Source organism: Delphinapterus leucas, chromosome 1, assembly GCF_059928025.1.
Source record: "Delphinapterus leucas isolate spDelLeu-1000000601 "Yukka" chromosome 1, BTC_Dleu_Yukka2, whole genome shotgun sequence".
NCBI lineage: Eukaryota > Metazoa > Chordata > Mammalia > Artiodactyla > Monodontidae > Delphinapterus > Delphinapterus leucas.
Window position 1 is genome coordinate 177,611,412 of NC_143129.1, and position 27,641 is coordinate 177,639,052.

At 50.9% G+C, this 27,641-nt stretch overlaps 1 protein-coding gene across 1 annotated transcript in view; it reads right to left on the bottom strand.

Annotated features, from left to right (window-relative positions):
• Positions 1-3,470: 3,470 nt before the first annotated feature.
• PADI4 (peptidyl arginine deiminase 4) overlaps positions 3,471-27,641 on the bottom strand; it is a 31,403-nt gene continuing 7,232 nt past the window's right edge. The window contains 17 exon segments of the mRNA XM_022551807.2: positions 3,471-3,706; positions 5,580-5,686; positions 5,689-5,704; positions 6,250-6,320; positions 7,157-7,259; positions 7,511-7,648; positions 13,278-13,385; positions 15,275-15,386; positions 16,314-16,338; positions 16,341-16,417; positions 16,562-16,727; positions 18,240-18,354; positions 18,356-18,366; positions 19,832-19,946; positions 21,407-21,474; positions 23,239-23,305; positions 24,828-25,008. Of these exon segments, the coding sequence (XP_022407515.2) occupies positions 3,473-3,706; positions 5,580-5,686; positions 5,689-5,704; positions 6,250-6,320; positions 7,157-7,259; positions 7,511-7,648; positions 13,278-13,385; positions 15,275-15,386; positions 16,314-16,338; positions 16,341-16,417; positions 16,562-16,727; positions 18,240-18,354; positions 18,356-18,366; positions 19,832-19,946; positions 21,407-21,474; positions 23,239-23,305; positions 24,828-25,008 (1,714 nt within the window). The 3' untranslated portion in view covers positions 3,471-3,472.

Sequence of the window (27,641 nt, forward strand, 5' to 3'; positions counted from 1 at the left end):
CCAAATGACTAAATGACCCCCAGTCCCCGCAAAAGATAACCCAGTGGGATTCCCCACGTCTCTCCGATGAAGCGAGGGGTTTGTAACCATAAGGCAGCTTTTACATGGATTCCCATGTTTCCTCACATGCTGATTCAGTGTAGGAAGTCCTCCCTCAGCTCCTCAGTGACGTTTCCTGAGATAATCAACTCCCATGGTCACTTTGGGTCACTGGTGGACATTATGGTATGCCACCTGACCCCCTCTTCAGGGCAGAGGCATTAATTCCCCAGCTGCTATAAGTGTTGGCTTCCGGCTGCTCACAGCAAGTCCCTTTCCTGGAATCGTCTACTGCCAATTTCCAAGGTTACAGTCCCTCCTTGGGGGCAGCTACATCCAATGTGGGGAGACAAAGGGCAGGCTGCTTGTCTTAATTCAGGACAACTCCGAGGGCCCAGCCCCAGAGCATGCCAGGGGATTTCCCAAAACCTTTGTGGTCACTACATCCCAGTTCATCGTCTCCCACTGCCCCCCAGACTCCCTCCCACCTATGGTTCCTAAGAGCACCCTCCCACCATTCCCCCCACCCCGCCCCCGGCCCAGAAACCTCCTGTGGGAAGAATCTGTTTCCGGGAAACAGACATAAAACAGTCACCAATCTCAATTCAGAGGTTTGAAAGTTGAATCCCACACAAAAGAAAACCCCTTAATTTGCTTTTATGAAATTAAATCTATCCCCCCACAAAAGGTGATAATTATGTGATGGGATAGAGGTATCAGCTAACACTACAGTGGTCATCGTATTGCAATATATAAATGTATCAAATCAACACGTTTGTACACCTTAAACTTACACAACGTATATGTCAATTATATCTCAATTTTTAAAAAGTTAAGTCTTTCCCATTAGGATTTAATGCAGCTGCAAAACTTAGAACTCTGGAAAGGGGATGCTTGGCTTCTTTCTTCCCCTTCTATCTGTCCAGCTGGCAAGTGGTGGTTCCTAAACTGTAGTAGGTTGAATAATAGCCCCCAAAAGATATCAAGGCCCCAATCCCTGGAACCTGTGTTATCTCATATAGAAAGAGTCCTGGCAGTTGTGACTAAGAGTTTTTGAGCTAAGATTATCCTGGATTATCTGGGTGGGCCGTAAATGCCATCACAAGTGTCTTTATAAGAGAAGCAGAGGGAGTGACATACACAGAAGGAGAAGGCAACGACCACACAGGCAGAGATTGGAGCGATGCAGCCACCAGCCGAGGCATGCCGACAGCCACCAGAAGCTGGAAGAGGCAAAGGGTGGATTCTCCCCTAGGGCTCTGGAAGGGACCCGGCCTTGCGGACATCTTGATTTCAGCCCATTGAAACTGGTTCTGGACTTCTGGCCTCTAGAACTGTGAGAGGATAAATTTCTGTTGTTTTAAGCCACCAAGTTTGTGGTAATTTGTTAGAGCAGCTGCAGAAAACTAACGTGATTGCAGGAGAAGGGAGGGGAGATTGGTGTTAGGGAGGGAGGGAGGCAGCAGGAAAGTTCTTGCTCCTGGGCGCCACCACAAGATGCTCTACAGGGCTGGCAGGACTTAAACTGGTGCTTTCTCTCACTCGGGCTCCCCTGGCTCCTCTACTGATGCCCCACATCCCCCATGAGCGGTTGGAGGAGGCTCACTTGCACTTAGCTGATGCAAGGGCCGCTTTAGCCGTCAGCTCATCTCTCCAGCCTTTTGCAGCTCCAGGAATCTGGCAAGGGCTTCAGCTTTTGTCTACTGAGCTCATTCACTGCTCCAGGCTGCCCTATTGGTCAGGTTTGGGGACAACCTCACACCAGCTTCCCCTTGTGCACGACCCCCTTCTGTCCACAAGAAACACTTGTGCACCTTCTGCCTCAGCAAATTCCAAGCGGGGTGGGGGTGGGGGGAGCTGACTCTCTTCAGAGAAAGAAGCACGTGGTGACCGGGTTTATGGATCCCTTTCTCCTTAGTCTGTGTGAGGGCAGACACTCCGGATGACCATCTTTTTCCACCATCATGTTCTCCACGACCCACCTGAAAACAGCATCTCTGGGTGTTTTCTGAGCATCTCAGGCTCTATGGAGCCAAAATCTGGCCTCAGTCATCAAGACCTCAAGTCACCAAGTTTTATTTTCTTCAGGGGACTCTTAAGTCCTAATGTCAGGGCCATAAAAGAAAACATATGAAAAGGACACAGGGGGGACTAACAACCTCACTCCACGAAACCCATGGCTCCTATCCTGCGCCACGTCCAGCTAGACAGAGTGTGGCACAGCAGAAAACAAGAGGGACAAGACTCTGCTTTAGAGGGCTTTCTAGCTGGTGGAACGGAAATGACAAATGGGAGAGACAATGAGAATTTGCTGATGTCTGAAACGTTTGCGTGTTTGAAACGACAGTCAGTTCTCATGTCCCCCTTGGGTTCTTGCATTCCATGTCTGTTGCCTTTTTTCCAAAGGACAATGTGACCAGAAATCAGGCTGCACCTTTGCCCTTGAACCTGATAAATATCGCTCTGTGGTATCCGGAGAAGCCTGAGGCTGACACGACTTCATCTCTGCTGCTCTTTCCTGCCGAGTGTCCCTGTGATCCAGTCAGCTTTTTATAACTTTATTTTTTAATCATGAAATACAGAGAAGTGCAGTTAACATACACACACATTAAAGCAAATAATCAAATGAGCATCTGTACACCTCAGGCAGTTCACCTGGCTGGCTGTTTGGAAACTGACTTCAGTGCAGCTCTGGGGATGGGCTGCACCCCTGGGGGGGCTCAGCCTTCCCCCTCCCCCCTGAGTCTCCCTCAGAGGCTCCTTGGGAAGATTAGAATCAACTAGGCTCAGATCATAGAAAATTTTATAGACCCAATGTATGCCCGGGAAAGAAAGACATACGCAGGAATGTTGGCCTTCAATGTATCCCGGTCGAACCTTCAAGTTTGTAATATTCAATTCGACCATGACAGTGAGTGAATGAATAAATGAATGAATGCCAGGAGCATTAGCTTGACCTCACATACAAAGTGACTGTAAAACGTCATTGCAGGGGCTTCCCTGGTGGCGCAGTGGTTGAGAGTCCGCCTGCCGATGCAGGGGACACGGGTTCGTGCCCCGGTCCGGGAGGATCCCACATGCCGCGGAGCGGCTGGGCCCGTGAGCCATGGCCGCTGAGCCTGCGCGTCCGGAGCCTGTGCTCCGCAACGGGAGAGGCCACAGCAGTGAGAGGCCCGCGTACCGCAAAAAGAAAAAAAAAGTCATTGCAGCTTCTCACAGCAGAAGTGAGTTTTCAATGCCACGACCATGTTGGGGTCTTCGGTGAGGATTTCAGGGGCTGGGGCACAGGGGAAGGAATCAAGCCACTGCCCAGAGGGTGATCCTCCACCCCTCCCCGGGAGCCAAAATGTCCCCAAGAGCTCCTGCTGTGCCTCACTGCAGGGGACCAGAGCCTCTGGCCAGGAGCTTCCGGGGGCGGGGGGCGGGGATGGGCTCAGGGCACCACGCACCACCACTTGAAGGAGAAGGGCTGCCGGCGCACGTTGGCGCCGCAGTGCACGTCCCCCTGCTGAACGTGGTAGGTGTAGAAGTCATCGATGAAGGTGCAGTGGAGGCCCAGCGGCTCCAGCAGGGACCGCACCTTCTCCTCCAGGCAACAGCGGCCGTTGATGATGGGCCCGAAGGGCTTGGGGATGCCCAGGTGCTTCCCCAGCACCAGCATGTTCACCTGCAAAGAAGCGGGAGCCCAGGTCAGGGGCGGCAGCATGCAGCCTGCGGCAACATCTGAGTGCCCCCTTCCTCTTCTGACCTTTGGAAATAACAGCCCCACTTCACAGATGAGCAAACTGAGGCCCAGGCCGGTAACGTGAGCTACTTAAGGCCACCCAGCGAGTCTAGGACTTATACTCAAATCTGTCGGACTCCGGGGTCCACATTCTTAACACTGCTCTCTCCTTCCCCACTGCCACCCTCTGGCAAACTCGATTACTCAAGGCCCAGCTCAAGTACCACCGCCTCCGTGAAGCTGCCGGTGAGTTAGTCATCTTCCTCTGTTTCCATAGCTCCCAGCACAGTGCCTGGCACAGAGCAGGCACTTAATAAATATCCGTTGATATGATCTGGTGATAAGTGACTACGTATTTGGGGCACTTTCCATATGTTATACCTTATGGAAGTGACTATGTTTCCTCCGTTATATTGGGAGGTGGCCTGGTGAGGTGAAAGGATGAGGATGTGGGCTCCAGGCCAACATGGATTTGAATCCCAGCACTACTATTATATAGCTATGTGGCCTTAGGCAAGTCACTTCGCCTCTCTGAGCCCCATCAGCAAAAAGAACCCAAACACATTTCCATTGCTGTGACAATTGGATAAGAACCTGTATGCAGAGTCTGTGCCAGCTCGTAGTAAGCATGGAGTCAGTCTCCAGGGCTTACGAGTCACTGAAGGGGCACCTCACCGCTCAGATGCAGCCCATGCCAAGTGCCTGGCACTCCTCATTTCTCCGCCTGTTCCACGCCCAGGCCCACGCCCCCACCGCCCATCACGGGGCTCCTGGGAGAGTCATGGCTCAGGCTCCAGCTCCCCCTGGAGCCTCGCACAGTGGAGGTACGAAGTTGGCCCTCAGCATAGCTGATTACTTCATCTGAGATGCCTCATCCCCCATCTGTCAGCATCAGCTTCCTTGCCTGTCTGGGCTAAACTGGAGAAAAAATGAAATGCTTGGGGCCAATTTTATTCCAGGGGTTAAGAGGAGGGTGCCCCCTCCTGTCTCATTTTAGCCAAGGAACCTTTATTCTGAACAAAATCTTCTGCAGCACTTCAGTGCATGAAACAGAAAAAATCTAAACCACTGCATTTGAGGTCCTACCTTGGAACCCCAGGGCCCTGGAGAACCCAGCTTGAAAAGCACTGTGCCAGGGACTACAGGCTCTTCCCTGAACTGTGATCCACAGCTGCAGCGGGAGACGGGGCTGAAGGACCCCAGTAGAATTGGGTGAGGTTTCTGCCTGGCCTTTGGGTATTCTTGGAAGAGACACAGCAAGAGGGCAGAGGGACGGGAAATATATACCAGGTGACTTCAAGATGGTGCTGGGGTCAGTTAAAAGTTCTCGACAAAAGTGGATCTCCCTCAAGTTCACCCTTCAGACAGGTGAATCCCACTTAGCCCAGGCAGTGCCAGCCTAACCTCCTCAGAGAGGCCTTCCTGGACCAGTCTGAAAAGGTGCCCCACCTTTATTCCCTTCATGGTACTTAATTCGACCTGAGAGCATCTTGCTTGTTGCTTGTCTCCGCCCCCCAGAACCTGCCCCATTCCTACCTCACCCGCCACCGAAAGTCCACAGGGGGCAGTTCAGCCAGACCCCAGGCTCTGAATCCCAGCTCTGAATCCCACCTCTTGCCAGGGACCTGGTCTCCCTGGGCATCATCTGTAAAGTGGGGGCGATGATAGTCTTTGACCCCCAGGTGGTTGCCTAAAGCCTCTGTAAGGCGGATAGGGCCGTGCAAACCCCAACGGGTGAGGAGACAACCAAGCCTCCTGGACCCAGTGCCCAGCTGGCCTCTCTGACTTAAGGCTACTCAGAAGGTCACTTCCTCACCATGTTTGGGAAAAAGGCTTCCACCTTGAGGGTCCCTTTGAAGCCTTTCTGGAGCTTGAAGAGCTGGGGGATGTCCACGATGTCCGCTTCCGTCACGCCCAGCTCCTGTTCCAGTCGATGCATTTCTGGGGGGGCGGGAGGAGGGGACGGCGGTGGGCGGGGCGGGGCTAGCACGGGGCGGGGCGCGGGCTGCCGTGGGGGAGGGGCAGGTGGGGCCGAGGCCCGGCCAGGGGAAGGACCACGGACAGGGTCAGGAAGGCGGTGATGGGCACCTCCTTTTCCTCCCTCCTTCCCTCCCTCTGCTCAGTCCCTCTGCCTCTCTTTTCTGCTTCTGTGTCCCTGCCTTTCCGGTCACTCCAACGCTTGGCCTCTCTCCTGCCTCTGTCCCTCTGTTTCTGAGAGTTTCCCCCATCTTTCTCCAGCTCCAGCTTTGCCAATTCTCTCTCTTCCGTGCATCACCTTGTGTGTGTTCCTGTAGTGGTGACCGAGGTCTCCTCTCTCTCTTTCTCTCTCTCACACACACATTGACCCAAATCCCAGGGCTGTTCATCACGGAGCCCGTGGAAGGCTCTGCCTTGGGCCTCTAACCACAGGGAAGGGGGCTGGAGGTGGGGGTGGGAGTGTCGGGTCTGCCCAGGATATGGCATCTCCTGGGCAGCCAGGCTAGTACCTCCACATATGAATTATGTTCTCTCAGTTTCTCGTTTGACAGAATGTCCTTTATTTTCTGCTGGGTTTTGTCTGTCATGGAGAAAAAGAAAAGAAAAAAAGCAGATGAATTCAGAGGTCCATTTTGCTCTTCCCAGCAGGTCCAGTTGGGGCTCAGTTTTCCCATCTATAAAATGGGAGCAGCAATGATTCCTAAAATATAGGTTTATTATGAGCATCTGGGAGGCAGATGACTTTAATAAAATAATCTATCAGGGTAAGTTCTCATTAAGAGTTTTACCTTTGCTCCCTTAAATTCTCTTATCTCCAAAGGGATCCCGTTTCTGGAGGGGCAAACAGAGGTCTGACCATTGCCTGATGCTACAGGACATATACAGATATTAGGTGAAAACTCTCAGCCATGGTGACTTCAACCTCTGACTGTGACCAGTGTCTGTGGATTTCACTGAAAAAAAATTTCATTCTGTGCTCCACCCAGACTGAACTTTTTTCAGGTCCTCAAACACATCTTGCGTTCTCCTGCCTCTGTGCCTTTGCTGTTCCTTCTGTCTGGAATATCTCTCTTCCTTCCATCCCACTGCCCCATTTGCCTGGCCAACTCCTGCTCATCTCTCACGCTCATGCTTGATCTTCGCCTCCTCCAGGAAGCCTTCCTTGAGCTCCTCTCAGACACCCCTCAATGCCCCTGTGTTTAGTTGTTTCCTTGACTCACTTTGCCCTGGACTCTGGATCCTGAGGGCAGGGAGCTATTCTGCCCTGTTCATACAGCATCCCCAGTACTTAGCACAAAGCCTGGTGCTCAGTGGCTGCTCAGATGTCTGTTGCCTTAATGATTCTGTCTGGCAATAGGAGACCATGTGAAGGCAGAGGAAGTTTCCCAGGTAAAAGAACAGGCACAGCCATCTTACTCTTGACCCCTTGGAACAGCAGAGCCTCCCCATGGCCTTCCTTCATTTGCTCCTGGAACAGTTTGTAGCAGGACCTGGGGCTGGCCAGGAGCAGCCAGAAGCCCTGGAGGCAGAAACCCTGGGGTCAGAGGTCAGCTTTGCCCCTGGGTCTCCTAAGGAGGAAGGCTCTGCTGAGGGTACGGGGAGTGTGGGTTTGGACCTGGGCAGGCCGCCTTTTACATGCCCCCTCCTGGGGGTGAGGGAAAAACAGAGTCAGGAAGGTAAGGTCAGTCACCCCCAGGCAGAGGCAGAGCTGTGTTTGGAAACCCAAGAAGAAGGCATGTGGCTTCCTCCAGGGAGCCCCCCGGATTGCACCTTCTTGTGCACTGGAACGAAGCTCAGGAACTCATCCACGTGGCCCACAGACAGCCAGTCAGAGTAGAGTTTCACAGGGGCCTGCACCTGCTGGGCACTGAGGAAATCCTGCAGGTCCTGGTGCGTGTCCTGGCTTTCCTTGCTGCCAACGCCGGGTTAAAGGAGTGTTATGGGGAGATGGGGGTGGGGGAGCCAACAAAGGTGGGGATTAACAAGGAAGTCTCTTCCGGACTGGGACTTGGCGAAGGGGTCAAGGTTCTCCTTCAGGGAAGGGATTCAGGACCCTGGGATACCTTTTTTTTTTTTTATTACATCTCCATCTTCATGAGAAGACCGGGCAGGTGACACACCTCTCATTCCCGTATTAGTTTCCAGCTGCTGCTGTAACCCAATTCGTGGCTTCAAACAACACACATTTATCTCTTACGGTTCTGAGGTCAGAAGTCTGAAATCAGTTTCACTGGGCTAAAATCAAGGGGCGGCATGTTGGTTCCTTTTGGAGGCTCTGGCAGAGAATCCATTTTCTTTCCTTTTTCAGCTTCTAGTGGCCACGTTGGCTGGTCGCCTCTTCTTGCATCTCTTCAATGCCCATCACTCCAGCCTCTGTTGCTGTCATCACATGCATTTTCCCAGCGCAACCCACCTTCCTCCCTCTCACAAGGAGCGCTGTGATTACATAGAGGCCACCCAGATCCTGAGAATCCCCATCTCAAAATCCCTAACTTAATCACATCTGCAAAGCCCCTGTTGCCATGTAAGACAGCGTCTGCTTCTGGGGATTAGGCCACATTTGAGGAGCCATCATGCGGTCTACTTACTGCACCTATAACTCGGCTTCCTACAAGTCGATGGTCTGTACCCTGGGGCTTCATGGGGGCCACAGACTCCCTGAAAACAGAATCCAAATAGTGAGCTTGGCTGCATTTTTCTGGGAAGATGACTAGTCTCAAGGAGGTCTGTGATAGCATAAGTCTAAAAACCATCATTTCCAAATCGTCCCTTTCTCTCTAAAACCCATGCCAACCTGACTTCCTCCCCAGCTGGGCCGTCAACACTGCTCCCTCGAGGTCTTCGTGGTCACACAGCTAAACCCAAGGGCAGTGCCCAGACTTCCTTGTCCATTAGCAGCATCTGAGTCAGCTGGTCACCCCCATGTCCCTCCCACACTTTCTGCACTTCGCTTCGGCCATTGCTCCCTCTCAGCCTCCTGTGCACTGGGGTCCCCAGACCTGGTCCTTGATTCACTCCCTCCTTTGACGATCTCACCCAGTCTCATGAAATACCATCCACGTGCTTACCATGCCCACGTTTATATCTCGGTCTGTATTTCCCTCCCAAACGCCGTACATGTGGTACAATGTCTGACTTGGATGTTGACTAAATATCTCACATTTGCCCCAAGCAGAACTGCTGATCCCTGCTTCCCAGCTCCTTGTTCCCTGTTCCTCCCTCAGTCCTCCCATCTCAAGGGATGACACCTGCCACTCACAAGGGTCAAAACCTGAAGTCATCTAGGCTTGTCTCTCCCTCACAGCATCAGGAAATCCCATTGGCTCTGTCCTCAAAACATGTCCCAAATCTGGCTGTTTCTCACCCCCTCCCCTGCTCCCCTGGTCTGCAACCCCATCATCTTTCCAGTTACAGCACCAGCCTCATCCCCACTCTCCCTGCTCCCACCCTTGCCCCACTGCCGTCCATTCTCAGTGGGCAGCCAGAGGTTCTCTTTAGTAACATCAATCAGATCATAATCACCCTCTGTTTAAGACTCTGCAATGATTCCCCAGTTTCTCAGATTCTAAACAAATGGCTTTACGATGGCCAAGAAGCTCACAGGATCCGTCTCCCCACTACACCTCATCCCCGTCACCTCTCTGCCTCTCCTACCACTTTGCCTCTTGCTCACTCAGCTCCACCCCTTCAGGCCTCCTCGCTATTCTGTGAACATGCCAGGCATGCCCTGCCTCAGGGCCTTTGCACTGGCTGTTCCACCGCCCAGAACACTCTTCACCAAGATATCTACAGAGTCAACTTCTTCACCTCTTTCCTGTTTTTGCTCCAGTGTCAGCTTCTCAGAGAGGCCTCCCCTGACCATTTTATTTAAAATTGCAATCCAGTCCCCCCACCACTCTGGCACCTGTGAGCCCCTTGATTCTGCTCTTTCTTTTTCTGTAGTACTTGATTTCACCTCCCAACATATAATGTAATGTATTTATTCACTAAACATATTGTTCCTTGTCAATCTCTCTGGGCTAGAATGTCAGCTCCATGAGGGCAGGGGCCTTGGCATTGCTCACCAATAGATTCCAAGTGCCTAGAACAGGGCTGGGCACAGAGTATGTGCTCAAAGAACATTTGATGAATGAATAGCAAATTCATCCAAGTCACTGCCCTGGCTGTCGCCATGAGAAGAAAGCTACCTAGGCTGCAGACTTGGATTTCTGCAGGCGAATGAAGGGGTATCCATGGTCTGGAAAAGGACCCCCCAACCCAGAGCAAGATGTGCAGGAGATGCTCACATGTGCTACTCGCTACAGATTCCAGCACAGGCTTAGAATGTGTCCAAGTTCTCCTCCAGTCTTTCTGGTCCATCAAAGATGAAAGTCCCAGAGTGGGTGATGCAAATCCATCCTTAACACCCACTAACCTCCCATCTTAACAAGCGGAGGGTGAAACCTGGTTCGGAGATTTTGCAGTCATTTGTGTGGAGCTGGATTTAATAGCACTCTTTTGTTTTCATTCTGTTTAACTTCAAGGTTCAATGCTTCTACTTATGGCAAGTGCTACTGGTGTTCCACTGACCGGTTTAAAATGTACTGATGTTGTCTTGTGGGAGAACACCCACCACGTGTAAGCTACATGCTAAGTGCCTGGTGTACAGTGATGGGCACTACGGCCCAGGCGTGCCCTTGTGGTGCTTCCAGTCTAGCAGGGAGACAGGATGGAAAGTAAACAGTCTGGTGATTTATAACAGAAGGAACCAGCAGTGCTACAGTGGAGAATGCCAGGGGCGTGGATGTGTCCTTCAGTACCAGGATGGCCTCACTAAGGAGGGCATTGAAGCTGAGACCTGAAGGTGGAGAAGCAGCCAGACATGTGAACCGGGAAGCTAACCGGGAAGCAGGAACAGCATATGAAAAGGCCCTGGGGCAAGCACAAGTTGGGTACATTTGAAGAACAGGAAGGAGGCCAGTGGGGCTGGAGCCGGGTGAGGGACAGGGAAAGTGGCCCATGACGGGGTTGGAGAAGCAGATGGGGCCGTTGCCTGGTGAGGAGTTTGACTTTTTTTTTTTAACATCTTTATTGGAGTGTAATTGCTTTACAATGGTGTGTTAGTTTCTGCTTTATAACAAAGTGAATCAGCTATACATATACATATATCCCCATATCTCCTCCCTCTTGCATCTCCCTCCCTCCCACCCTCCCTATCCCACCCATCTAAGTGGTCACAAAGCACCGAGCTGATCTCCCTGTGCTATGCGGGTGCTTCCCACTAGCTATCTATTTTACATTTGGTAGTGTATCTATGTCCATGCCTCTCTCTCACTTCGTCCCAGCTTACCCTTTTCCCTCCCCATATCCTCAAGTCCATTCTCTATGTGTGCATCTTTATTCCTGTCCTGCCCCTAGGTTCTTCAGAAACTTTTTTTTTTTTAGATTCCATATATATGTGTTAGCATACGGTATTTGTTTTTCTCTTTCTGACTTACTTCACTCTGTATGACAGACTCTAGGTCCATCCACCTCACTACAAATAACTCAATTTCGTTCCTTTTTATGGCTGAGTAATATTCCATTGTATATGTGTGCCACATCTTCTTCAGCCATTCATCTGTTGATGGACACTTAGGTTGCTTCCATGTCCTGGCTATTGTAAATAGAGCTGCAATGAACATTGTGGTACATGACTCTTTTTGAATTATGGTTTTCTCAGGGTATATGCCCAGCAGTGGGATTGCTGGGTCGTATGGCAGATCTAGTTGTAGTTTTTTAAGGAACCTCCATACTGTTTTCCATAGTGGCTGCATCAATTTACATTCCCACCAACAGTGCAAGAGGGTTCCCTTTTCGAGGAGTTTGACTTTGATCCCAATTCTTTTCCTGAGTGATTTGAATACCCCAGACGAGAGTGGCTAAGAGACCGTCGCAGCCCCCCTCTTCCGAGGCTGTCTGTGGGTTGGGTGAGGACACCTGTGCTGCGGTGTCTGTCTGTCTGCCTGGCAGCTGGCTTGTGACGTCAGAGAGCCTAGCCTTCATCACTCTTGGAGACATGGCCACGGAACACAATAGGACTGAAATCAGCGAGAAGGGCCAAAGTCTCAGCACAGCAGGCAAATTCATCCTGTTGCTCCTGAAACAGGATTAACCTGATTCTGTGGCAGAGAGACACCAGTGACCCCAACTAAATCCCCTCAATGTCACCACTCAGCACAGGAGAACAAGCGAGTTAAACTCAAGTTTCTTTTCAAAGCCTCCTGCGTGGGCAGGGCTGCTTCCTTTCCCCTTGGGGCACAGGGTGCTCCTTGGAAAGCCATTCACCACAGCAAACCTTGCACCCCGCACTCTTTCCTTTGTTTTCCCTGGTGCCTGAGGTTAGGGGGCTGTCCAGGCTCAGATCGCAGGCCTGGGGTCTTACTGGGAAAGCAGGGAGCAGGGTGCTCATGGCCCAGTTTGAATTCTAGCTTCCCTCTCTTTTTGTGTGACTTCAGGAAAGCTGCTTCACTTCTCTGAGCCTCAGTTTCTTCATCTATAAAAATGGGTCTAGGGCTTCCCTGGTGGCACAGTGGTTGAGAGTCCGCCTGCCGATGCAGGGGACACAGGTTCATGCCCCGGTCCAGGAAGATACCACATGCCGCGGAGCGGCTGGGCCCGTGAGCCATGGCCACTGAGCCTGCGCGTCCAGAGCCTGTGCTCCGCAACGGGAGAGGCCACAACAGTGAGAGGCCCGCGTACCGCAAAAAAAAAAAAAAAAAAAAAAAAATGGGTCTAGTGATAGCATCTACCTTAGAGGTTGTTAGATTAAATGAGTCAGCTCATGTAAGAATTTAGCCCTGTGACTGCCACGGAACGCGTGCTCAATAAATGTAACCATTATTATTACTATTACTATTATTTTTCTTTGCTGAGTTTGCCCGAAACTGCCAGGTTAGTCAAGCATGACTCACTAATATGTCACCCTCGCCCCACCCCCCAAACACACGTAGGGACCTTGGCTGATAAAGTCACACCGAGGAAGTGACCACTCTGATCCTGAACACCCCCATGTCCCAGAGGGGGCCCCCCAAAGACCAGCCTCCCACCCAAAAGACAGAGCCTCCAGCTGGACATTGGGGAAGGCTCTGGTCCTGGCCCTACCCTCACCTTCCAGCAAGAGCATCTTTTTTTTTTTTTTTTTTGGCTGCATTGCACAGTATGTGGGATCTTAGCTCTCCGACCAGGGATCGAATCCGTGCCCCCTGCAGTGGAAGCGTGAAGTCTAATCCACTGGACCGCCAGGGAAGTCCCAAGAGCATCTATGGAGAGGACTTATGTCCTCGGCAGGGTTTTCCTGAGGACAAAGTGAGCTCATGGCCAGAAAGGGCTTTGGGAAGGGAAGAGCCAGATCTCATCACATCACAAAAGTTCCCCGGCCACCTGTGTGGTGGCTGCTTGGGCAGGACGCACACCTGCAGGATGCTCAGCAGCAGGCGGGGGCGGGAGACAGAAAATGAGGAAGGAGGCCTCAAGGCAAGGGTTTCAGCGCTGGTGCGCATCCCCGCCTAGTGCATACCAGCATGCCTTTGATGGGGAAATCCTTCAGGCCTCTGTTCCTTGGGGAGGCAAAGACCACGGGCAGCGCTTTGTGCGGGGCTTGGACGTAGCTGATCTCCATCTCATCCTGTGAAGAGCGAGGGCAGGGGAGGCTGTTACGTGCGCTGCCTGGGTCTCAACCCCCAGCGCAGGGGTGGGGGTGTGGAACCATCCACACGCTCCCCCTTGCCGTCAAGGGCAAACGCACGTGGGACATTCAACTCCAGAGGAGGGGCTCCGGGAAAGCAGAGCTTACTGTCCTGTATTTGAACCAACGTGTAGTGGAATCAATGGCGTGCCCTTCACTCTCGCTCCCGGTAAGTGCCCGGCCAGATGCCAGGGACCCATGGCGTACAAGCCTGTCCTCAAGGGGGGATCCAGGAGCTGGGCACTCACCACCCGGTGCTAGGAGGTGATGGGAGGGAGGTGAGGGGTCTTCGGGAACACGGAGGAGGGACTCCTGATTCAGTTGGGACGGGTCAGAGGAGAGTTCTTAAAAAGAACCTACTTTACAGCACAGGGAACTCTACTCAATGCTCTGTGGTGACCTAAAAGGGAAGGGAATCTAAGAAAGAGAAGACATATGTATATGTGTAACTGATTCACTTTGCTGTACAGCAGAAACTAACACAACATTGTAAAGCAACTATACGCCAATAAAAATTAATAAAAAAAGAGAAAGAGGGCTTCCCTGGTGGCGCAGTGGTTGAGAGTCCACCTGCCGATGCAGGGGACGCGGGTTCGTGTCCCGGTCCGGGAGGTATCCCACATGCCGCGGAGCGGCTGGGCCCGTGAGCCATGGCCGCTGAGCCTGCGCGTCCGGAGCCTGTGCTCCGCAACGGGAGAGGCCACAACAGTGAGAGGCCCGAATACCGCAAAAAAAAAAAAAAAAAAAAGAGAAAGAGCATTGCTGAGCTGAGGCTGGAGGGCAGCGGTAGCTCCGCCACAAAGGAGGGCAGGTGAGGCCCCAGCCGAGCCCATGGGGCAGAGACGGGGAGGGTGCAGAAATGAATCGGGTACACATCCTGCCTGTATTTTAGCAGGCAGGCGTGATGTTGGACACCTCACTATTAGCTGAACCATCCAAAATTGCCATTCTTGGAGGTAAAAAATGGTGGCATATCAGACATTTCTTCTGGTTCAACCTGATTTAACACAGATGGAAGGATGAGAAAGGAAGAGAGGGTATTATTTGGAGGTTTAGAAGAAAGAAGAATGAATTCCCCCTGGAAGGACTGAGGACATTTACGGAGGAGATTCGAGCTGGGATACGACGGGACTGATTTGGACGTGGGGGTAGGAATGGGGAGGGCAGCTGGAGAGAAGGAACAGGGCTATGGGATGGGGTGGGAGCAGGGCGGGCAGCATGGAAGGAGAGGCACGGAGGCTCAGTCAGCCCGCCAACTGCCCACTGGCACCACCCAATGCCAGGTTCTCGGTGCTGAGCTGAATGAGACTCCCTCTCTGCCCTCAGGGGGCTTATGGCACGACGGGGTGGAGGGGGAGCCTGGCACAGAGACGGAATGGTGATCCAGTGTGGCTGGTGTGGGACAGCCAGATTGAGAGGCAAGCTGAGAAGGAGGAGATGGGAGCCATGGAAAGTGCTGGAGCAGGGGTGTGGCCTGGCCTGGTGGCCGAGCCCAGGAAGGCTGGCTTGGAGGGAGGCTGCTAGGGGGAATGGTTGAGCTCCAGCCCCCTGTGCTTTGCAGCATTTCCTCAATTTCCTGAAGTTGCCTGAGAGTTTTCAAGCAGGAAGGTGGTCATCTTGGTGACCACAGCGGGCATGACGTGGCCACAGTAGATGTCAGTGGAGTCACTTGCCTGAGCCCTCCGTCTGTGAGGACCCTCAGAGGCTCCTAACTCCCTGCCTGTCTGAGGAAGGGTGACCAGCCAGGTGCTCGGCCGAGCCCTAGGAGCCCAGGTCCCCGTGTCCCTTGACCCTCAGGGATGCGCCTCCTGTGTGCCCGGGCCACGCACCTGCATCCACCGGTCATTCATGCTCTCTTCCTTGGCACAGACCATCAGCCTGCACCTGGCTTTCTTGGCCAGAGCAGCCACTGACTTCAGGAAATCCTCATTTTCAAATAACCTAGAAAGAACAGAAAAAACAACCTCCTTAGTGCCCTTGATTCAGCAGCCAGTGGCCTTGGCTGGCCTCCGAGGGGGCAAGCTGGACCCCCTGGGGTGTCTCTAGGGATGGAGCAGGACCTCAGGGCTGGATGGAGGAGGGGAGGGGCACGGTGGGTGCTCCAAGGCACCTGGAGCCTGGACAGAGACCGCAGCTCACCCTGCCTCTCTGCTCTTAGCAAGCATAGTTCACTGAACTCTGGTAACAACCCAGGAGGGGAGCTAGCAGTCAGCCTTCCACCGAGGAGGAGACAGAATGAGGAGGTCAGAGCTCAAGGTCACGCCATCTGGATTCGAACCCAGGCCTTGCTGGCTTCCAGCCTGCGTCCGGACCACGGGTTTACATTCTCACCCCTTCTGCCCCAAAGCAATGGGAAGGGGAGAGGGGAAGGTCCCCCTGTGACCCCACATGGTTAGCAGGGGCTCTCAGACTGTGGGAGGGATGCCGAGCCTCCCCCGGCAACTTGTGAAAACACAGCTGGGCCCCATCCCGTCCCCAGAGTCTCGAGACCCAGCAGTTCAGAGGTTGGCCCGGAACGTGCATTTTAAATGAGTGCCCAGGGGTTTCCGGTGCAGAAGGCTTACAGGCTGCCCTCTGAGGAGCCCTGGAGGCCTCACCCAGGGACTCAGGGTTCTCATCTTCCAGGTCTGGCAAACTCTAGAGGCCCCCAGGAGCTAAAGGAGCCCTTGGGCTGCCTCAGGGCAGGATAGTGACATGAAAACACCACCAATAATGATTTTCCCGACCTTTTTATGGTTCTTAACAAGCCTCAGCCCTCAGCAAGTCATAGCACAGATACCACTTTTCCCCATTTACACAGCAAGTGCATGATGGGCTCTCCCTGGGGGTGTGTCTGTGCCCCTCCCTCAGCCCTCCAGGGCCCCTCACCTGCACACATACACCTCCTCGGGGACTGAGTGTTGGGGGTCATGATCCAGGGGGCCACATGGAAGACCACGCTGTCTTGGAAAACCAGGGCCTTGGGGGAGCTCCTGCAGGGGGAGGGACAGGGGAGGAACTGTCACAGCAGCCAGGGCCCAACACCTACTGCTTCCCAGTGGCTGTTTGGAGCCCCCTCCACAGCTGGGCCAGTGCCTGGAAGCCCAGATCCCCCTTCTTGGCCTACCGGGTTGGACGTGTCCAGCAGGGAGACATTGAGGGAAGTGAGCCCTGGGAAGCTGGCGTCTGGGAAAGCCAGGCCCTCCACATAGAAGTCTGTGCTGTGATGGCCACCCTGGAGCTCCAGCAGGTGAGAGGGATGCTGTGGCCCCAGGATCATGCCGTACCTGGAGGGCTGTTTGTCTGCTGGGAGAGAGCAGGGGAGGCTCAGGTCTGCGTCCCTACTTCTGAGACCTTGTCTTCTTGGTGTGTGATGCCTTCCCAAGGCCGTGGCATCTCACCCCTAAGGATCCCTCACAGCTGGATCTGGCAGGAGCCTCCCCTTAGGAGGAAGGGACTAAAGGCCCTGCCCTCGCCCTCCCAATGGAGGCCCAGGAGTGGAGTGATGAGGGCGCCTGAGTCATTCACAACTTTGCAGAAAGTCCAATATACATTATAGTTCGTTCATTCATTCATCCATCCATTCACTCCCTATCACCTGCTCTCAGCTGACACCTGGAAAGACCAGGGTGACAGACACTGTCCTGGTCCCCAGGGAGTGCATAATCTCCTGGGTAAGTAGGGAGGAGCAAAGACAGTCAAAATTACAGATAGTAGTAAGTTCTGGAAGGTCAGGGAAGGCTTCCCGGAGGAGGTGATACCTCCATAGAGGCAAGGAGTTGGTTTGTGGCCAAACCAATGTCAGTCTAATCGCTGAGGTCTGAATGGAAGTCAGATCAAGTTGTGCCTCTGCACAGCCCTCAGATGGCCCCCCACCTCCCACAGACTAGCCACAGTCATTTCCTGCCTCCCTGACCCAGCCCCTTCCCCTCTGGCCTTTCTTCTCCACCCTCATCCCCCCCCCTCCTTAACCCTTGCATTATGCACTCCAGCCGAGCCAGCCTCCCTGCATTCCTCAAGCCCGTGGGCACATCCCACCTCAGGGCCTTTGCACCTGTGGTTCCCTCTGCCAGGAGTGCCCTTCCCCTGGGTGTTCCCACACCTCTGTCTGCTCAATGACATCTTCTGGGGGAAGCCTTCCTCAGCCCCCCTTCCCCACACCCCTCGTTCTCTTCCTCTTCACTGTTGCATCCCTCTGTGTAGCATTTAATGCCGTCTGAGGCACTAGACACTTTACTTAATGATTTTACATATCATTGCTCTCAACCCGCTGAGATGAAAGTGACATGAGGGCAGAGACTTTGCTTTGTTCTTTGCTCCGTGCCCCGTGCCTAGAACTGAGCCCGGCACTCAGTGGCAGGTGCTCGCAAGCCGCTGAGAAGTTACTGATGTCTCTGATCACCAGGTTGTTGGAGAACAAATTATTACATATTACAGTTATTATGTGCAGTCAGCTTGGATTCAAAAACCTCTGTAAACAACAGTCCTGTGTGTGTGTGTGTGTGTGTGTGTGTGTGTGTGTGTGTGTGTGTGACAGAGACAGACACACAAAGAACAGCTACCACAGTCCTTGGGAGGGAGGTCATTTCCTTCTCAGTGCTCGTCCAGCTCATCATCTCGTTTGCTGCATTTTGTCTGTGCCCTTTCTACAAGGCAGTGGGCAGAGATGTCCATCGTGCTTACTGCGGCATCCTCAGTTCTTAGAACCTGGCACAGGGTAGGTGCTCGGGAATTATTCACCGAAGTGTGTGTGAAGGGGCTGAGTCCCATTGGCTGGGGTGGGAAGGGAACACCAAGGTGACGGCCAAGGGCGACTCACCATTGGCTCGAAACACCTGACTTTATCCATCTCAGACTTGGCCACATGGAGCACCAGCTGGTGCTTGCTGAAGTCCCTGGGGGTCTTCGTGCTCAGGGTCACCAAGGACATTGTCCTTCAGGTCTGGAATGAGAAGGGCATGGCCTGAGACGCAGGCCCCTGAGACTACGCCCCCCCACCCAAGACCACCCTTCATCACGTCACCTGCTTTATTTTCCTTATGCTCTTTCCAGTATTTAAACAATATTTTTCATTTTAGAATTAAAGGAATTCAAGGTTTTGGTCCTCTCCCACTAGGATGAACTTAGGATGTAAGCTGGCCAAAGCAGAAATCACATTTATCTTGTTTGTTGCTCTGTTCCCAGCTCCGAGAAGCATCTAGAACAATGCCTAGCACAAGGCAGGTGCTCAATAATTATTTGTGGGGTGAATGAGTGGAAAGGTTTCTCCCCGGGGCCTGCGTGGGAAGTGAGCCAACCTGAATAGTGGCCGGCAAAGGCTTGGGGAGATTGAAGATGGACGAGAATCAGAGGCTGGACAAGAGTCACATGGTCAAGGGCACTGGAGTGGGCGGGGTTTGAACCCTGGATCTCTGTGGGCTTGGGGAGGTATTTCAGCTCTCCGTCCCTCTGCTTCCTCGTAAATACACAGGGCTAAGCGCAGAGCCCACACGGAGGGAAGGGTGCAGTCATATGTGTAAAGTTCATATTATAGCGCCCGGGCTGTTTGATTATTACTGTGTGCCAGGCACCGTGTAGAGGCTGCTCCCTGGCATCAGGCCAGGCCAACTCCATGCAACTTTAAAATGCATCCATTTCAAAAAAAAAAAAAAAAAAAAATGCATCCATTTCTAGGCCTTTCTAGCAACTCCCCAGGAGGGCGGCAGCTGCTGCCCTGGCCAAATGATCCTGCCCCCCTCAGCACCCTCCTCCAGTGCAGGTCTTCCACCCTGGCCATGCCTCAGAGGTGTGCCAGCAGGGACCCTGCGCCCAACTTGTGCCCCTAAACCTGCCCTGGTGTTGGGATGCCTGGGTTCAAATCCTGAGCCTGTGACTTACTAGCTGTGTGACCCAGAGCAAATTGCTTAACTTCCCCATACCTCAGTTTTTCCATCTGTAAAGTGGGGGTGAGGACCATACATACTTCTGAAACTTGAGCTGAAGGATCAAATGAGTTAAGAATTCTGAACTGGTCCGAGCAGTGCCCAGCCTATGGCAGGGGCTCAGGGCTGCTCTGGCATGAATTTGGGGGCTCTAGTCAGGCTTTCATTTTGAATTATTTTGGGCCCCAGGTTTGACCCAAGAGCAGAAGTTTGGGTTGGTTAACGGGCTGGGGATGGAAATTGGGCCCTGGAGGAGGCATTGGGAGACTGAGCGTTGCTCCCAGCTCTTCCCTGGCTGCTGTGTGACCTTGGGCAGGTTACTTGCCCTCTCAGGACCCCTGTCCATTCCTTCACCTACATAACAGGCATGCTAAAAAGAACATGCTTCCAATAACCCTGGTTTCTGAGGGTTGTTACAAGGCTCAGGACAAAAGGCTTCACAAAAAGGCAATGCTCTATTCCCATTGGTTCTTGGGGGGTCTTTACCTTTGCTGTCAAGCTGGTCATCCTTGCAGTCCACAGTGGAAGATTTGGGATTGTCTCTGTCACAGTTCACTAGCAGGATGGCACCCTGCCCATGAGGGCCCCAGGTCCAGGTCCTCTGTGGACACCCAGCAGAGATGGGGCACACTTAGGAACCTGTGTATGCCCCTCCAATTCCTGGGAAAGCCCAGCCACCTTGCCCTAACACCTCGATAGCCTTTTGTGATTTACACATTTTGTTCCCACATCAGGTAATTTTTTGGTCCCAAGAGTGGATTTTTGCCTGCCCCAAAAGTCATAAACAAATTCCACTCATCCACTTAAAAAAAGGAGCCCAAGACAGTAAAATTGATTTCAACAGCTTTTAAAAACTGTTGGATTAGCAAACCAAACTGCACTAAATATTTGTGTCTAGACTCAAATCTAAATAGCTCCTCTTCTGAGAACTCTTAATTACTCCTTCACCAAAGTGTGGGCACTATTCTTAGCAGTTGGTTACTGTCTGCCCAAAGATGAAAGCAAATTGAGCAGCTCCTCCCAGCAGGAATCTAATAGTGATGACATCTTCTGTTTGTAGGAGAGCATTCTCCCCCCGGGGAATGACTGTGTTTTGGGAGGGACCCAAGGATGAATTCCACTCCCAGAGCTGTAATTCTTCCCCCCACTTTTGACTGACCCCACAAAGGGATATTAATTTTTGACAGGTCATATCATCTTAAAGTGCACACCAGCATATGGAGAATTCCCTGGCGGTCCAGTTAGGACTCGGTGCTTTCACTGCAGGGGGCACGGGTTCGATCCCTGGTTGGGAAAATACTATCCGGCAAGCCACGCAGTGTGGCCAAAATAATAAATAAATAAAAAAAATACAGTGCACACCAGCACAAAAATGTGCAGGCAGCTTTGGGGTTTCAGGGACACCCTGAGGTTTATCCATGGGCCCCAGTTAAGACGATTCATCACCTGTGTACGACATCACCCTATATTTCTGCAACATACATTCCCTCCCCCCACCTGGCTCCTTCCCTCCTCTATCCCCTGCCTCTTTTCTTTATTATTCACCTCATGTGAACCTCTCCCACCAGTAGCTAAAGTCTAGTATAGGGGATTTTTTTTGGCTGCGCTTTGCGCTTGCGGGATCGTATTTCCCTGACCAGGAATCGAACCCGTGCCCCCTGCAGTGAAAGTGTGGAGTCCTAACCATTGGACCGCCATGGAATTCCCCATAGTATAGGGAATTTTTGAGCCAGAGTTGAGACCTGCCTGCAAATTTTCTCTCTGCTGTGCATGAACTGGGTGAGTCTAGTTTCCAGTTTGTGGGACAACACATTCTCTGAACCCACAATTATGAAAATCTAGTTTTGTAGAATAGATGGGACCTATGTAAACCAAAACGGTAATGGTATTCGTGATTTTAATTTTCTTTTTTTTCCTGTTCTTCTTAAATTTGTTTCGTTTACTATTAACAGGGATACATGAGACAGACCGCTGTTCACCTCATCACCACCAGGGGGCGCGCTAGGAGAAGCCAGTGGAGTTACGGGAGCATTTGGGGTGCCGGACAAGGTCGAGCCATACCTGGTCCTTCCTGCCTCCGGTGGACTTCATTTTGCCAGTGCGAGTGAAGTCCGCGCTCAAGGAGATTTCTGAAATCCCGGGGAGTAAGAGGAGAGGGATAGTGAGGGTGCAAGGTGGGAGCACTCAGTCTGGTCCCAGATGGACAATCCTTTCCCCAGGAGACCTATCTGCACAAAGGCTTCTTTCTCACTGGTTCAGAGGAGACACAGGTCCTAAGACACCCCCATGTCTCCCAAGAAGAAGTCTGGCTGCAATTCTGACAGCAGAGCCGGGGCTTCTAACCACACACATTCTCCTCTCATGGAGGACCTGCCACAGCTGTGATGCCAACCAGGCCCTGCATGTCTGGCCATCCCCAAGGGTCTCAGAAAGAGTTCCCGGTCATCCCAATGGATGTATGGTACGAAGCCCCTGCAAGGACACCTTGCCAGGCTCTCAAAGGCCTCTGGCCCCAACTCCAGCCCCAGTGACTTTGGGGTAGGGGACACAGTGGTTATTCCAACCCCACCTGGCTCTTCATTCTGTGTACCGTGACTGCACTGGGGACAAACCACAGCCCCAAACATACCCTGCTCTGTCCAAATGGCATGGCTGAGAAAGCATATGTTCGCTTCTGAATCCTTCCCCTCTCATCAGAGCGCATGACTATACGGTCATTCCAATGACATTGTGTAGCGACCCCATGAGCTCACAGAATGAGATTGACCTAGATGACATTTAAAACATATCCATAGCCATGTATTGATGTTGGGCCATAAAGCATAGCGCTTGGTGGCCAGAACTTCCTGGCTCCTTTGCTAACCAGCTGTGTAATCTTGGGCAAGTCCCTTTACCTCTTGTACCTCAGTTTCTTCATCTGTAAAATGTGGTAGTAATAGTGCCAATTTCATTGGATTGTTGTAAGGTTTAAATGTAAAGTCTTGGCACCCTGCCTGGCATAGAGTAAGTGCTATATAATAATAAAAACAACAATAATAATTATTATGAAAATGTGTATTAATGAAATAAATGAATGAAATTCATTAATGAAAAGAAACCTGGAGCTTTCACATGCTGTTCATATATTTAATGTATGTTTAAATAGTAATAATAATATTATGATACTATTGTCCCAGATGAGGTCAAGTTAAAAATATACTTTATTTAAAGAAGAATACTAAATAAATATGAGTACAAGCAGATCACTGATGTGGCAAAAATGGTGAAGATGGGATGTAAATAATGGAATTTGGGGAACACTGGTCTATATTATTGCGTAAAACAGTCTCAACGGGCTTCCCTGGTGGCACAGTGGTTGAGAGTCCGCCTGCCGATGCAGGGGACACGGGTTCGTGCCCCGGTCTGGGAAGATCCCACATTCCGCGGAGCGGCTGGGCCCGTAAGCCATGGCCGCTGAGCCTGCACGTCCGGAGCCTGTGCTCCGCAGCGGGAAAGGCCACAACAGTGAGAGGCGCGCGTACCGCAAAAAAACAAAACAAAACAAAAAAGACAGTCTCATCATCTACTTTTTCTCATAAATATTTGAGGTTTCAAAAAGGTATAGAGACTCGTATGTTGAAAATCCACGTACCACTTCCTAAGCTGAGAAATAAAATATTGAGATGTAATTGAAGCTTCCTGCAAATGTCCTCTCTCCCCAGCTCTATTCTGGGTTCACTGACTGGGGAAGGAATACTTATGAACTACCAGATGCATGACTGGCTAGAAATTATCCTTTTCTCTGCTCAGTCTAAAGTAAGCTTCAGGGTGTAGTTTCTCCTGGAGAGATGCCTTGCATGGGTGTGTGTGTGGAGGGAGAGGGGTGGTGCTCCAAGGTCCCTGGCGTCACTTACCGACCCCGGTGATGTAGAGCAGGACTTCAACTGGAGTGGTCTCGGGTCCATAGTATGAAATCTGAACCTATAGGACAGAAGCCAACCACTAACGATTTCCCTTAGTCATTCAACAAACACTAACTGGCCTGCTATGTGCCAGCTCAGAGCAGGGTGCTGAGGAGACAAGGATCAGGCTCCCAGCCTGTTAGGAACACCCCAGCTGGTGGGAGCGGAAGGGGAGCAAAACACTCAGGTGACTATGATGTACAGAAGAGGGTCCTTTGGGAGACCAGGGAGGCAGCGGCTTCCTCTGCCTGTATGGTGTCAGGAGTTCAGCAGATGGGGATGTGGTGGAAGAGGCGTTGGAGGGAGAGTGGCAACACCAACTCCCACTGCCCAAGGTTAAAAATCCAGGAAGAACCCATCTGATTGGCCCAGCCCGGCCAGAGGAGGGCCGAGTGCCAGGAACCACACTTCTAAGCGAGATGACGGAGGGGAGTTCCCCAAAGCAAAACCAAAGAGCTGCCACCAGAAGAAGGGGAGCTCCTGAGGGTCGCACTGAGGTGTCTCGACCTGGGCAGTGTCACAGCCACTGTCACCTTGCATCTGGACCAGAGCATCAGCCTCCTGATTGGTTGCCCTGCCCCCAGTCGGCTGCCTAGATCTAATTGGCTCACTACATTGCAGCCAGTGGGTCTTTCTAACATACATATGTGGTCTTGTTACTCCTGGATGAAAGGTTGTCATTGGCTTCCTGTTGTCCTAAGAGAATGAGGTCTCTGATGCCAAACCCTCTAATACTGGCTCCCTCTCTCCCTCACCTTCCCTTCTACCTTCCTTTCTTTCCATACAGCTCTTCCTCAGCTTCCCCAACACACATCTCACCCTCTCTTATCCAGAGTGTGCACACAGGCCACATCCCCTGTGTGGAGCTCTCGCTTCTCTTTTCCTCTCTTAAGCAGGTCATTGATACCATCCATCAGCTTGCCACTTCTCCCAGGAAGCTTTCTCTGACTGCACCCTTGCTGACCAGCTTTGATGCCCAAGGTCTGTATTCTTAGAGCAGGCAACAACTCTGCCCCAGGAGGTATCCCGCTTGGCCTGTCCTGCTGGGAACAAGAGGTTGTTGTCCCAGATCCCTGTGGGAATCCTGGGGTGGTCCTGTTGAGTCCATCTATAGTCAATGCGGCTACAGTGGGTTGAATGGTGATTCCCCAAAAGATACATCCATGACCTAACCCCTGGATCCTGTGAATGTGACCCTATTTCGAAAAAAAGATCTTTGCAGATGTAATCAAGGATCTTGAAATGAGATCACCCTGTATTGTCCAGACAGGCCTTAAATCCAGTGACAAGTGTCCTTATAAGAGTGAGGCAGAGGGAGATTTGACAGGTTGAGGAGGAGGTAATGGACCACGGAGGCAGAGATTGGAGCGATGTGGCCACAAGTCTAGGAATACCAGCTGCCACCAGAAGCTGGGAGAGACAAAGAACTGATTCTCCCCAGAGCCTGCAGAGGGGTGGGGCTCTGGGTCAATTGAGTGGCTGACCTGTGATGACCTGCTGACCTCCTCCTACACATCCCAGCCCACAGCTGCCACACTCACCTTCCGGTCACCTGTGCTATCGCTGGCAGCTCTTATCTTCAGGCTCACCTCCAGCCCAGGGTCCAGGGGCCACTTGGAGGAACCTGTGAGATTCTTCTTGGCTGGAGGGCGGTGGGCAACATCTACGACCACTCCTGGGGAAGCATTGAAGCTAAAGGATGTGCAGTCCTTGGGGGCAGAGCTGTGGAAGAGACAGATGGGGAGGACAGGGGGACACGGTGAGGCAGTGCCTGGCCCACTACTGCTCTCCCCACTGTTCTTCCTTTCCCCACCAGTGTGGACACCAGAAGGCAGCCAGACTGACCCTGACCGTGGGAGTACGTACTGGTAGGTTGTCAGGAGGGAGTGAGAAACAGAAAGAAAATCCCCTGACCTGGAGAGGTTACGCTTGAACTAGGAAAAGACACACACACAGATGTATGTATAGGGTGATGTGTGTACCCGAGGTTTATATTACACACACACGCACACACAGCGCTGTGCACATGTGAAGAATCACACGAACAGTACAAACAGTACTCTGAAGGACCTTCCCTTACAAAACAACTGGATCATGGTTAGAATATATTTATTTATTTATTTATTTATTTTTGGCTGTGTTGGGTCTTCGTTTCTGCGCGAGGGCTTTCTCTAGTTGCGGCAAGCGGGGGCCACTCTTCATCGCGGTGCGCGGGCCTCTCACTATCGTGGCCTCTCGTTGGGGAGCACAGGCTCCAGACGTGCAGGCTCAGTAGGTGTGGCTCACGGGCCTAGTTGCTCCGCGGCATGTGGGATCCTCCCAGACCAGGGCTCGAACCCGTGTCCCCTGCATTGGCAGGCAGATTCTCAACCACTGCGCCACCAGGGAAGCCCTAGAATATACTTTTCAAAGCATTGCTGAGATGTGAAAAGGGAAATTGCCAAGAATTCCCTTCTCTGCATACACACACACATACACATACACACACACATACACACACACAGACACACACACATACACACACATCTCACTGTGGAAGACATGGGGCTTCCCTGGTGGCACAGTGGTTAAGAGTCCACCTGCCAATGCAGGGGACACGGGTTCGTGCCACGGTCCAGGAGGATCCCACATGCCACGGAGCGGCTGGGCCCGTGGGCCATGGCCGCTGAGGCTGCACGTCTGGAGCCTGTGCTCCGCAATGGGAGAGGCCACAACAGTGAGAAGCCCGCGTACCGCAAAAAAAAAAAAAAAAAAAAAAAAAGAATACCAAAGACAAACAGATCTTAAAGGTATCCAGAAAGAAGAAAAGTCAGGTCACCTATAAAAGAATAATAATTATCAATAGATTGAAAGTAGACTTCACAACAGCAGTAATGAAATCCAGAAGAGAGTTGAATAATATCTTCAAAGTATCTTGAAAAACTAACTATTAACGTAGAATTGTGTACATAAAAAATTATATTTTAATAAAAACATTTTCAGATGAAGAAAAACTGATATTTAAAAAACAACACACTTTCACTAAAGCAACTTCTAAAGACATTCTTTAAGAAGAAGATACCTAATGTCAGAATCATCTGGATGCAAGAAACAATGGTGAACAAATAACATGGTAACTATTTTGGTAAATCTGAAAAATATTGTCTGTATAAAAAAAAGTTTATAAAAATATCAAAATTGTGAGATTAAAAAAAAGAGCAGAATGTAAACTGGGAGAGGTAATGAGAGTTAAAATGGTATGAGGTCTTCAACTGAAGAGAGAATTAAGATAGTGTTGAATTCTAGAAATGTAAAAGTGTTCACCAAAAGAATAGAAATGGAGTTCATAAATTTCTATACATGGAGAAAATGCAATAATTTTTTAAAAGAATGGATAATTCCATTCAAAAAGGTGATTACAGAGAAAAAGGCAACATAGAAAAAAATAGACAACTAAAAACTAAAAAGCAAATGGTAAGAGCAAACTCAAATATATAAATGATCAAAATAAATATAAATAATGTTACTAGTTAAAAGAGAGTTTGGGACTAGATAAAGAAATAAAATCCAGCTCCATGCTATTTATAAGAGATGAACCTAAAATACAAGGATCCAGGAAAGATAAAGTTTTTTTTAAAAAAAGGAAAAAAGATACATTAAGCCAATGTTAGCCAGGAGAGAGCTGAGATGGATATATTAATATCAGAGAAAATTAATTTTTAGACAAAAACCACACTATTAGAATATAATTTACATTACGAAGAAATACTGTAAAGTACCTAGGATAAACCTAACCAAAGATGTGTAAGGTTTTTATGGAGAAAAATGATCAAACCTTATTGAAATCCATTAGAGAAGACTCCAATTAGAAGAAAGAAATACCATGAACATGGTTAGGAAGGCTTAATATCATCATGGTATGAATTCTCTCCAAATAGATTCATATGGTCAGAGAAATTCCAGGGTTTTACTTGAACTTGACAAGTTGATTCCAAGGTTTACTTGGAAAACCAAGGGGCTAAGATAGTCAAAGTACCTTGTAAGAAAAAGAAGCAAAAGGTGAGGGACTTGCTCTACCACGTGTGACTTACTGTAAAGTCATGGATTGCATTGTAATGGCTTAGGTAAAGAAAATGACAGATGCAACTTAAGAGAGATACTACTTGATCTATGACAGAGGTGGTCTTGCAAATAACTGGGGAAAGTGAAGATTGTGTAATAAATGGTGCTGGGACAATTGCTTATCCGTATGGAAAATGAATACATTGAATAAATAATTAAATTGATCCCATCCTCACATCATATACTAAAGACTTAAGAAAGACAGAATTTTGCATCTTTTTTAAAAAAATAGCTCATTTTCTAGAGAAGTTTTA